Source organism: Nannobrachium achirus (assembly GCF_963921795.1).
Source record: "Nannobrachium achirus genome assembly, chromosome: 15".
NCBI classification, from domain to species: Eukaryota; Metazoa; Chordata; class Actinopteri; order Myctophiformes; family Myctophidae; genus Nannobrachium; species Nannobrachium achirus.
The window spans coordinates 3,446,822-3,459,650 of NC_137822.1; the positions used below are offsets into that span (position 1 = coordinate 3,446,822).

Sequence of the window (12,829 nt, forward strand, 5' to 3'; positions counted from 1 at the left end):
ATTATGAACTCTACCTTCCCTATTCTGACTGGGGGCCAACATTCGGTTAGAACAGTAGAGCCGCAAGCTCACTCACAACTTGTGAGCTTGCAGATCTGCTATTATCGGCTGTTTTCAGCGAAGAGATTCGGTGTAGAGGGGGGGGGGGGGGGGGGGGGCGGGGAAGAAAGTAGGGGAGCTCGGTCAATGAAGTTTATAGGGTTGAAGTGGTCCCATTCTGGCTAGGATATTCTGTCCAGCATGTGACATTCATCGGTCTGTAGCTGTGGTGGTTCTCAATAGGGAATTTAAGGAAACCGTTTCTACTACCGCGACATGAGGCGGGACTACGGCTGCTATGACGCAATAGCCGTTGCGGTCCAAATCGTTAAGCAAAGAGCCGTCGGCGACGGGGTCCCACCTCTTTCACTGAATGTTTTGGTTCCCATGGCGACGGGTACCGAGCCAAACCATGGTGAAAAGGCCCTATTACAGGTCTGTAACTCACAGTTATGGGGGTCCTTGAAATTAAAGTAGGCCTACATTTGAGAACCACTGGGGGTCATACAGGAGAAATCCCCAAAGTCATAGATTTGAATAGCATGAAACTCTGACTACAAAGCCTTGAAAATGACCACAGATGGGAAGAGAGAGAGAAAGAGCGAGAGGGGAATATTCTGTGTCCTAATTGTTTGGGAGAACAAATTCAAGCCGGCCCATAGCGTTAGAAGGAGTTCTCCTTAACACTATCTCACGAGTTCTCCTTAACGCTATATCACCGATGAGCCCTTGCGCTCACAGCCATGGTAGCTCTGCCTCTCGTCTTTAGTAAAAATACAAAATACACTTTCGCTACTCACCAAAAGAAAGACGGTTTTAGGGAGTTGAAAGCTTACTTTCAATACTCTGAGCCCCACACCTCACTAAAATACACCTTTTGGCCAGAAAAGAAAATATTTCATGGGAAGACAAAATCTCATCAATGGATTTTTTTTCAATTGACAAGATCTATAGATGGCGCAGTGGAGTAACTAAACTTTCTTTTGACATTTTAGACGTGAGGTTGGGGGTGTTCCCACAAAGGAAAGTAGGCTTTCAACATCTTACAAAACGTCTTTGTTTTGGTGAGTAGCGAAAGTGTATTTTTTATTTTTAGATGCTGAGGCTACGGGTGTGAGCGCCAGGGCTCATCATGACATAGTGTTAAGGGGAACTCCTTCAAACGCTATGGACCAGAGCACCTCCCTTCCCTCCCCTTCTCTTCTCCTACAACAGCCTCCATCCTGTCCCAGTCTTTGTTCTTTGAGGTTTGTCTCCACACAGCTTTGGCTCTAAAGGTTTCTACACAGTTTCTCATGTTTCCACCTCCTCCTGGTTTATCCTAGTCTCGCGTGACCAGACTGTTGCCTCCCCCAATTTTCAAAATGCTCGCGTCATACAGTCTGGAGCAAAAGGAAACGCTGACAACGATCCGAGGGTAAAGCGGATGTGGCGCCTCCCTCCCCCGCTTCCGTTCCGACTTTGCAGTGGCGCTAATTTGTCCTAATATAAATTTAAATATTTTAAGCATATACTGTATAAAGCTTGCTGCTTATCAGAAATGGAAATTCAAATGGGCCAGCTTCCTTACAGGGCGTAGTTCCAGACTCTATATCAGTGGTTTTCAAGCAGTGGTTCTTGATGGGGTTCCAGGTGGTCCCCAGCTAAATGATGGATAGTTGCTAACCACTTTAACTCTTCAGTGAGAGTGTAAAATGAGGTGCTTTCATTTTAAAATGTTATCCTATCCGACCAACGACGGCAAAATATTCTAAGCTTTGCAAATGCAGAATAAAATAATAATAGACCTTGATATGAAAATGGTTGAAAAGCACTGCTATATAGCATTCAGAGATTGCGGAATATAGTTGTCTGGCCACACGAGACTAGGTTCGTCCTCATACTTCATCTCGATTGTCCGTCTTCCCCGATGGACCTCCACGACCTCATGACCGATCCACCGTCCGTCTCCCGTCTCCACATAGTCTGTTTCCTTCTGCTGAAAGCCATCGTGTCAAAGGACATATAACCAACATGATCATCATATTATTATCATCGTCGTCGTCATCTGTTTCTGTGAGGGCTGGGAGGGTGGAGAGGAAGGACGGCCAATCGATGTTGATCCATGGTGATGTCTCTTATATCGATACCTCATATTCACGAGTGTCCTAGTGAGAGAGAAAATATATATTTTTAAAGAATGATATATACTGTTTATACAGTATATCGTCGTTGTCGGGTGGAAACCTTGTATGTCCAAAAGCGTTCGTTTTGTATTTATCATTTGAAAAATGATAAGTGAACTGAACTAGTGAAAACAGCCGTTCTACAAGCACACAACGCCTCGCACTGCGAGGCGCTGTGTGCTTGTAGATCTGCCGTTTTCACTTCTTTTGTTCGACTGCCTTGTATGAAGAAGCAGGGCTTTACTTTACAAAAAATCTGTACAAATTTGAAACTTGGAGATACAAGGTTTCTCCCCGACAGTGACGATATATACAGTATATTCTTTTATTCTATATTCTTTGCAGTCTTTCAGTCCGAGTGTTTCAAAAAGGCAACTGGGTTAAGGCAGCGGAAGCTTGTGATTGACTGCGCGGAGGTGCTGAAAGTCGGAGGGACGGAGATACACCTAAACCTAACCTTAACCCTAACCTAATCTCAGTAAAACTAACGCGGGTGAATGCTAACCTGGTGAATGCTAACCTGCCGACGCTGGTGAATGCTAACCTGGTGAATGCTATCCTGCCGACGCTGGTGAATGCTAACCTGGTGAATGTTAACCTGGTCAGACCAACAGGAGGTCGTGTCCACCTTAACCCAGTTGCCTTTTTGATACACTCGGACTGAAAGACCTGCAAAAAATACTCTCCCTATTCTTTTACTTTTCGCTTATAATGACGAGCCCAAAATTGAGATTGAGTATTAATCGGTTATTTTATTAAAGATACGTGTAGTTATAATGGATTGGCACTTACTCCTCCTGTCTCATAAAGTGGGTTATCAAACTCGGTCTCCACAGTGATCTGTCTGTATGGGTGAGGATAAATAAGGGGCAGTCTTAAGTTGGAGTGATAGCGGCACCTAGAGGTTTGGAAACAGAGAAGCAGAAATACTCATCAGATCCTTCACAGTTGTCTGATGGCCCTATCATAGTACAGTCTGGGGTGATAAGTTATCACCGTGGTAAGTCAGACAGCTACAACATTACATCATTAGCCGCGATGAAGGGCTATCACCGCAAACCCAGACACAGCTCCTCTGTTTTTACCTTCAGACATCTCCCCATCACCCTGTTTACCGATTGGTCGATCTTGACAAATCAGTGTTCCCCCTGGTTAGGCACAGAGGCGCGGTGATAGGACTTCACCGTGAGCCTGTGAGTGACTATGATGGCCTCCACTTGTTATCTCATTTTTAGGTGATAGCTTATCACCTAAAACAGTGGTTCTCAACCTTTTCAGGCCACGACCCCCAAAATAATAATATTTTAACTGTGGACCCCCCACCCTGACGAGCACTAAGAGTTGATGCATAACATTTTGTATAACACGGTTCTATTGTGAAAATAGCAGATCTACATGCTCACAACGCCCTGCGTTGCGAGGCGTTGTGAGCATGTAGATCGGCTATTTTCACAATTTCTGCCTCCAATATTAGACAATTTGGCCAATGTTTAATTAATCATTTTAGAGGTATTAAAAAGTCCTTAAATTGGCACTTTAGAAATGTGCAGATACCCTCTATACACTTAAACTTTATGTCGGTTTGTTTACATTTGAGCGACAAAACAACATTGCACATTAAGTTAATCATCTGGGGACCCCCCAAAATAATTTGGGGAGGGTCCCGACCCACAGGTTGAGAACCATTGACCTAAAAGTTGAGGTGATAGCTCTTCACCTCGGACTATGATAAAGCCTTTAATAGGCTGGCTCAATGCATAGCAGCCTTACTGGAAAGAAACAGGCCATCTTCCTTGCTGCATAGTGCTACCAATGATACTAATGAAGTCTCTGTTGCATTCTAGTCAGAGTCAGGGTGCTGATATTGTGCATGTTGGCTCACTGGAAACACTCTGATCTCAAATTGGGGTCCAGGGAGCCTCATGGTTCCTTGAGGGGGTCCCAAATGGCCCCTTACGGGTGTGTAACCGTCAGAGTTATGGGGGTCCTTGAAATTAAGAAGTTTGAGAACCACTGTGTTACACTAAATGGAACAGCCTTCATTAGTACGTGTACGTGAAGGAAATAAGGAAGAGGCCCAATTTCTTTTCCATTATGGCTTCTGTGCATATAGGGCCTATAGTGTATTCATCAATTTAAAGTGCAGGCGTAACAGGGAGAAGAGAAAGAGATTACACGCCAAAGTGAACACAACTGTGTGTGCGTGTGTGTGTGTGTGCGCGCATGCGTGTGTATTACAGTGCTCCCTTGTTCCATTCCGCTCGTTGCGTTGACGTTCAAATTATTAATAATTGCCTTGCAATAATGTTGAACGGGTTGGCCTCAAATGGCGTGCGTCACTGACTATCTATCTGTCAGGGCCCTAAGTGTTTTCTTCTGTGCACAGAATATATTTAAACAGCTGTAATATATGTGGCTAATGATGGTGTGTTCTAGCCTGGCTCAGGCCCCTGAATGGCTTAGCTTGGCATGGCCAGACACTGCTTAGATATTAGTCTGGAATTTCTGTGTGGAACCTGAAATTTCCAAGGGGCAGAAAAAAAAAAACTCTGGTGATAAACCTGCTCCATATTTGTGCATACTGGTTCCTAATTGGTGCCCCACAACTTCGGGGGCAGCAAAATCAAATCTCAACCGAGCAGGGCCAGACTAATCTGCTGGGTCTTTTTTTTTTTTTGCACTGGAAGATTTGTCTGGTTTCCAGGCTATGTATACAGTGCCAGGCTAGGTGGGTTCTGCTCATACTAGGCCCATGTAACCAAACATATATTACAAAGTACAAAGAGAGTACAAAGGACCACAGTGGAAACAAACCCTGTTACTGTAGCTTGTTGTGTATCCTTTTAGCAGTGGTTTTCAACCCTTTTCATCTCAAGGTCCATGTTTTATTTCGGCATTCGTGCCACAGACCACTACTTGATGACAGCCTCTCAGACCCCAAAACTTTGAACATTTTGTCATCGTTGGCTAAGATTTGGTACCACAGGAGAGATAATGGGCAAAATGTTAATCAAAATAAAAAATCTTCTACATTCTCTAATAGTTCAGATTTCTAGTAAATTAAGTAATGCAGATGTTTAGCAAAAATGTGACTCTTAAAAACTCGTAAAATGAAACCAAATGACCCCTGTAAGGGTCCATTTGGTTTCATTTTAAACACTCAAGAGTTAAAGATCTCTAAGGGTTTCGTTTGGTTACCAACTCTCCATTTAGCTGGAGAGCTATCTGGTTGAAAACCACGTGCTTCTAGCATAACCTTTGACTGTACCGTGTGACGTAGACATAGGCCCCTCCCAGCAGCACAGAGAGAAGCAGGACCAGGATGAATATGGCCAGCGTTATGTTGCCTCCGTCCAGACTGGACCCTGCTGTAGCCTCTGCAACTAAAACACAAGAAATACACCATTGGAGCGGCAGACCAGTGGGATTTCTGGAAGACGTGATTGTTAGAGGCATTTTGGGGTAAAAGTGGGGTACCAGGCCATTTTACATACAGTAATTCAAGGGTGCTGAATCAGGAAAAACATGGTTCCCAAGCAACTAACTATTTCTTCAATAACTTTATAACGAAGCAAGCAAAACAGACAAACAAGGTGTATATATATGGTCTGAGGTCAGACAATGTGTGTAAGATATTTGTAATTTAATTAGTGGTATGCTTACTGCTAAAAATTTAATTTAGAGGCCACTGTTACAGAAAACAGTTTACTACTCAAAGGGGTCCACATACTGTAGATTTTCTTTTCTTTTCTACTAGTCTGTATTATAGGCATCTTTGAATATCTAAAAATACAGATTTATATGATCCAAAGTAAAAATCCTGGGCAAAGTATACGTTTAGCCCCTGATGACAGACCAGACATATAAATATATTGAAGTCAACAGAGTCACATCCCATACATAGACTATCATTTGGATTTATGCTGTGTGTAACACGCCTCCAGAATGAGTTACAGCCACAGCCACTGGTAATGACACCGGGGTCTGGTCCTCGAACACAGGGATATGAGAACCAAGACGGTCAGAGGTTCATGGGTCAGGTTATAGGAGGCGGAAGTTTAAAAGCAGGTTAACTAACTAGAACGGCACTCTGTCGAGGTGCCAACTTGCGACTTGTGAACAAGTAGGCCTATGGCCTACAGTACTTGTGCGCCAGCAGAGCGTGCCATGAGGTGCGTTCAGCACTTGCTCGCTCAGCACTTGCTCGCTCAGCTGGCGCAAGTAATTACTGAATGAAAAATAAATAAACTGGGTCTAATTATGGCATGTGGCAACGTGGATCTCTTCCACCATGATCTCTTCCATCATGGTGGTGATGTGATATTGATGGCGTCACTCTTGCCCACATATGGAGGGGCGACAGCCTGCGCACATCGGTGTTGTCAGTTTTGCACAGCAACCGGTTGTGTTGTGAGCGAGGTCAGACCAGAGCTCTGCTCAGCATGTATAAGATTCAGTGTTCTTACTCAGTGTCGTGAGAGAAGGAGATAGAAAACATAGGCAGTCAGGAAGAGGATAAATAAATTGACCATGACCCAGCAGAACCTAAAACTGTCACTATCACAGTCCATGTATAGATGCAGATGTGATAAGCCCCCGCTCCAGGAAGGAGCGTGGTCTCACTCCTCCCAGACTAAGGTCTGCTCATACTTCAGATCTCAATCAAGCCATGACGACCTCTACAGCCAAATGCCCATAAATGGACAGATGCCCCCAGAATCCTTCCAGCAAATCACCAGCCAGGAACAAGGAGACACAGACAAACTGAAATATTACAGTCATCAAAGGTTTACCAAGACTTCAACTCAACCAGGAGAGGTGAAGACACATCAGCTGACTTATACAGAGAGGAAAACTCACATCTGTAAAGAGTGTGACAAGAGTTTCAGCAAGTTAAGTCTCCTGAAGGCACACCAGCGTATCCACACTGGAGAAAGACCTTTTCACTGTACAGAGTGTGACACGAGTTTCAGTGATTTTAGAAACCTGAAGAGTCACCAGCGTGTCCACACTGGAGAAACACCTTTTCACTGTAAAGAGTGTGACAAGAGTTTCAGTCAGTCAAGTAACCTGAAGACTCACCAGCGTGTCCACACTGGAGAAAAACCTTTTCACTGTAAACAGTGTGACAAGAGTTTCGGTCACTTAGCTGTCCTGAAGAGACACCTACCAATCCACACAGGAGAAAAACCGTTCTATTGTAAACAGTGTGACAAAAGTTTTAGTCAGGTGGGGGTCCTGAAGATTCACCAGCGTATCCACACAGGAGAAAAACCTTTCTATTGTAAACAGTGTGATAAGAGTTTTAGTCGGTTAGATGAACTAAAGATTCACCAGCGTATCCACACAGGAGAAAAACCTTTCCACTGTAAACAATGTGACAAGAGTTTCAGTCGGTTAAGTAGCCTGAAGACTCACCAGCGTATCCACAGTGGAGAAAAACATTTTCACTGTAAACAGTGTGACAAGAGTTTCCGTTGGGCGGTTTCCCTGAAGATTCACCAGCGTATCCACACAAAATAAAAACTATTCTATTGTAAACAGTGTGACAAGAGTTTTAGTCGGTTAGATGAACTGAAGAGTCACCACCAGCGTATCGATACGTCTATTAACTTCAGTCTATTAACCGACTAAAAGTCTTGGAACACAGACAGATGAAAGTTTTTTTTTCTCCAGTGTGGATTAACTGATGTCTCTTCAGGTGTCCTAACTCACTGAAACTCTTGTCACACTTGCTGTGACCTTGTCATGTTGGAGAGGCTTAAGTGACTCAGATCCTGAGAGTGATGCTAGTGGGGGGGGCTCAAAACCCATGACCGGTTCAACCATACCAGACTGGTCACAGGTGAGAGTCCAAACAAACAACAGCAAAGTCTCTTTATTTGCACCAGCAGAGCGCACAAGTACTGCATTCAGCTGCGTACAGTAGGTAGCTGTGTGTGTTTAAGCCTTGAAAAAACCACCATTTGCATAAGGGAGAACAAGAAATGACACAGTCCTTTTATACCCGCTTGCGTCTTGTGGATAAGCCTTGCCGAGAAAGCTGAGGAGAAGGTAGCGTGAAGTCTAACAAGAAATGACACAGTTCTTTTATATCAGCTTACACCTTGTGGACTAGCCTTGTGGAGCAGTTTAGTGGCCGTGTAGAATCCACTGAATTCCATCTTACCATTTATATTATAATAATATAAATGTTGTGATGGTATCTCTCGAACTATTAATCGACCATTACCAATGTCTGTCCATCCGTCTGAAACTAATCCTCTGCGTTTGGTGAGGTTTAAGCTTGAGGATTGGTCAAGCTTCACACAAAGCTTGACCAATACTCTCCTGCTTTTTGCAGGAGATTCTGATGTCATCAACCAGCTTTGGTATATACATTCACACTTGTTTTACCAAAAAATTGCCAAAGTATAAAAATAAGGACATTTTGGCATTCTGTGGCGGCTAGGTGGCTGAAGATCTGTAGACCAGCTTTGGGAGTACCCTATCCTGAGCAACTTCCTCCACTCCTTCCGGGAGTATACCGAGGCGTTCCCAGGCCAATGTGGAGATATAATCCTTCCATCTGGTCTTTGGTCTGCCACAGGGTGCATCGAGGACCTTCCTAGGAAGGCGCTCGGGAGGCATCCGTACTAGATGCCCGAACCACCTAAGCTGACTCCTTTCCAAGTGAAGGAGCAGCGGTTAGAGGTGAGAAGTTCAATCAGCCGAGAGAGAGACATTTTCACTGTAAACAGTGAAAACCACCATCTTAACAATGGAGAAAAAATCAAACCCAAGTTTGAAGTGAGCGGTGTGTGTGTGTGTGTGTGTGTGTGTGCGTGTGCGTGTGCGTGTGTGCGTGTGCGCGTGTGTGTTGCTCACCCAGGTGTGTGTGTGTGTGTGTGTTGGGGGGGGGGGGGGGGGGCGTGCACCCGTGTGTGTGAGAGTGTGAGCCATACTTGCTCACTCAGGCCACCACTGCTATTGCAGTTGATGCTCAGGGCAGACTAGACTCAACAGCACCTCTCTGGTCACACAGGGTACTCAGGCTACATACACCAGAGGCTACATACAGACAGACACACAGACAGACAGACACACACGGATACACACACGGCCACGCTATGGAGACGGTGTGACCACCGCTCAAAAACCCCAATGTGGTCACACTGAACTATACAGTATATGGCTGTAGGCTGACAATGCAGGTTGTGCACGGCCTTCTGTTTTAAGCTGCGTCCAAACTCCAAACCTTAAGCTATTTCTTCTATTCTAGTCGCATCTATCGCTTCACTATGGTCGCACAGGTCCGCGTTGGTAAGAAAATCATGTCCGGTTGGAATCAAGGCGAAACACCTGGAAAAAAGGGAGTCCCAACTCCAAACACCAAAAACATGTCCGTGTCTCTGGACAACATAAACGCTGATTGGCTGTCTGACGCGATGGGTGGAGTGGGGTTGAAGCGAGGGTCGCTTCAGTTCGATTTTTCAAGTGGGGGGAAGATACAAGGTGACCGTTCGCGCTGTTCCCGCCGCCCCTTTCGGATGGTTCGCACCGCACCTGTTCGCGCCGCGCTCGGTCGCGCGTCATCTCGTCTTTGCATTCACTTTTGTATGTAATCGCACCGCTCGAACCATCCAGGTTTGAACCCAGCTTTATGCAGCCAGTGCAGCATTTTCTTTCATTAAGCGTCCTGCAAAGCTTGGCCAATACGTACAAACAGGAAAAGACAGATGTACTGTAGGATCGGTTAGCACCGCTAAAGAAATAAGAAGTGTGTGGACCCCTTTGAGTACTAAACAGTTTTCTGTAATGGTGGCCACCAATTTGCATATTTAGGAGTAGGCTTAGCACTTATTCAATAAGAAAATGCCGTCTGTCTCAGAACATAGGCCTATAGACTCTTTTGCTTGCCTTGTTTCAGAGCTATTGAAGAAATAGTTCAAAATGTTATGCAAATTGGAAGGACAAAAACCAAAATAATCACTTGGGAACCATGTTTTTCTGATTCAGCACCCTTGATTTATGTAAAATGGCCTAGTTCAGTCAATTTTAATTAAAGTCAATGGAGAAAATTAATTCACGATTACATTTATATAAATTAAACTAAAATAACGTATATCTTAGCAAAATGTACCCCTACGTGTCCCGATGAAGCCGGTCGATTTGACATATGGCCCAAGTGCCACCAAAACTGGGTGGAGTAGCGCGGCAAAAAAAGTTGGAAAGAAAGAATAAAGTCGGACAATACTATAGTCTGATTGCCCCGTAGGGGCAACCAGACTAATAAAATAAACGTTCAAGAAGCAGTAAAAATGGCTGATCTATTGCGACATGTGCTGAGCTTGTAGATCAACAGTTTTTCTCATTATAGTTTAGGTCCCGGGAGATATCAAGTTTCACTTTTGGGTCTCAAGCTAAAAGGTCAACAACTCAGCCCAACACCTTGTAAACAACATAGCACAGTAGGTACATGTATTGTCATACAGTAGGTACATGTATGGTCACTCAATCAAAGACATGCTCACATGCTTATACTGTATCTAAACCAGTGATACCAAGACCCACATTTGATATGATATTTTCATCTCTGGGAGACTGGGACCCCCTACAATCTACACTTTAAAATCCTCACACATGGTTCCATCATGTGTACACTCTCAAGGGGCTGTCCATAGTGTCTCCGACCACCAAACCTTTCAGCTTTCCGAACTCTAATTCGGGGTAATGCTTTTCAGAAGTTGCGAGTGACGTCATTTTCTAGTTGAGCCGGACCTTTCTGACGAAATGTTGTGTGGTCAGAGACAGTATGGACAGCCCTTCAGAGTTATGGACACATAAGGCCGGGTCCATTTGGACCTTTGGTGGTCCTCCTGGGACCCAGCATTGAGTAACAGGCAGCCATGCTAGTAATGTAAGCACAGCAAACAGAGAGGTGAAGCACAGTGTAATAGAGCATCGCAGCGGAAGTGGTTTACTGGTCCCACTAAAAGATCTCCCATTCATTTTCCCCATAGACTTTTACAAATATATTTATAACAATTATGTTAAGCCTAGAACCAAGCCATCCAGGATTGCAGTGAATCATGACCATAAAACCTTTGATCCTATGTGAAAACATATTTTTATATTACATTATTTGATATACTACATTCAATAACTACCATTTGTTTAGCGATTTTCAAAATGTTCTTTTCATAGAAACAAAGGTTTTATGGTCGTGAATCGTGATTCACTGCAATCCTGGATGGCTTGGTTCTAGGCATAACATAATTGTTATTAATATTTTCGTGAAAGTCTATGAGGAAAATGAGCGGGATATTTTTTTGTGTGTCCAGTAAACCACGCCCACTGCGATGCTCTATAGTTTTTATTCCTCATCTGTGGGATGTTTGTTGGCCGTTACAATAGACTAGAAGAAAGAGTTGTGAGGCGTACTTTATATGTACATCGTCCACCCACCACTAAAAGCACTCACAAGTACTCACACCAACATGCACAGACTCACCTTCCAAAGCATGGTTGCCAAAGCAGTCATGGTTGGCTGCAAGATAGCATTCTGTCAGACAATGCATCACATCATATCATCATTCACGTCACACTTTACTGCCCTGGGTTGCATGCATCATGGATAATTATGTGGTATTTCTCCTTTGGGTTGCATGCATTGTGGACATTCTTATGGTATTTCTGCTTCGGGTTGCATGCATCATGGACATTCTTATCGTCGTTGTCGGGTGGAAACCTAAACCCAAAACCGTTCGTTTTGTATTTATCATTTTAAAAATGATTTAAACTAGTGGGAATAGCCGATCTACAAGCACACAAGGCGTTGTGTGCTTGTCGATCTATTTTCACTAGTTATGTGCGACACTTTTGTATGATGAACTAGACGAGAGCTTTAATTTACCAAAAAACATTTGAAACTTGGAGATACGAGGTTTCTGCCCGACAGTGACGTTATGGTATTTCTGTTTGAGTTGTATGCATCATGGACATTCTTCTTTGCACATACATTCTGTTACTAATCATTACAATAAAGTGTTTGTTCCGTAACAACTCTCCAGCTCTTTAGAAACAGAGAAAGAATTATCAGGTACTGTATCCACCTCTTTCCGCAAGACTTTACTGTAGCATTATCTGCGGGACACTTACAGTTAACAGCAGACATACAAGCTCACGCCGGAAATGCCGCTCGCCTTCTGCGCAATGCACGATGGGATGTTGGAAAGTTGTGGATAGGTTGCAAATGTCATCAATTGGCAGAGATTATGGATTTATCAGCTTCGATTTTCTCTGCTCATTTCTGTGTGTCATAATTTCCACTTTGTCCTGTATCCTGTATATGAGTTCTCTCTGCTGTTTGAACATAATAGAGTAAAAAGCCCATATTAACATATTCAATAGATAAACATGGCCGCCGTGTGAATATGGTCTGTTGATATCCCGACCTGAAATGCCTTTTCTGTTCGAACATGTGAGAAACAGGATGTTACTGAACCAACACTCTATAGCAATGATTACTATCACAAAATAGAGCTATTTAACACTGCTAGTAAACAAACACTCTTATCTATAGCAATGATTACTATCAGAATAATAGAGCTGTTTAACACTGTTACTGAACAAACACTATAGCA

The 12,829-nt window shown here is 43.7% G+C and overlaps 1 protein-coding gene across 1 annotated transcript in view; it reads right to left on the reverse strand.

Moving 5' to 3' along the window:
- Positions 1–2,156: 2,156 nt before the first annotated feature.
- The window catches only part of sez6l (seizure related 6 homolog (mouse)-like), a gene marked incomplete at both ends in the record, with an annotated part of 190,279 nt that continues 179,606 nt past the window's right edge, over positions 2,157–12,829 (reverse strand). The window contains 4 exons of the mRNA XM_080742871.1: positions 2,157–2,186; positions 2,997–3,102; positions 5,473–5,587; positions 11,698–11,733. Coding sequence (XP_080598997.1) covers positions 2,157–2,186; positions 2,997–3,102; positions 5,473–5,587; positions 11,698–11,733 — 287 coding nt within the window. The remainder of the gene's footprint in view (positions 2,187–2,996; positions 3,103–5,472; positions 5,588–11,697; positions 11,734–12,829) is intronic.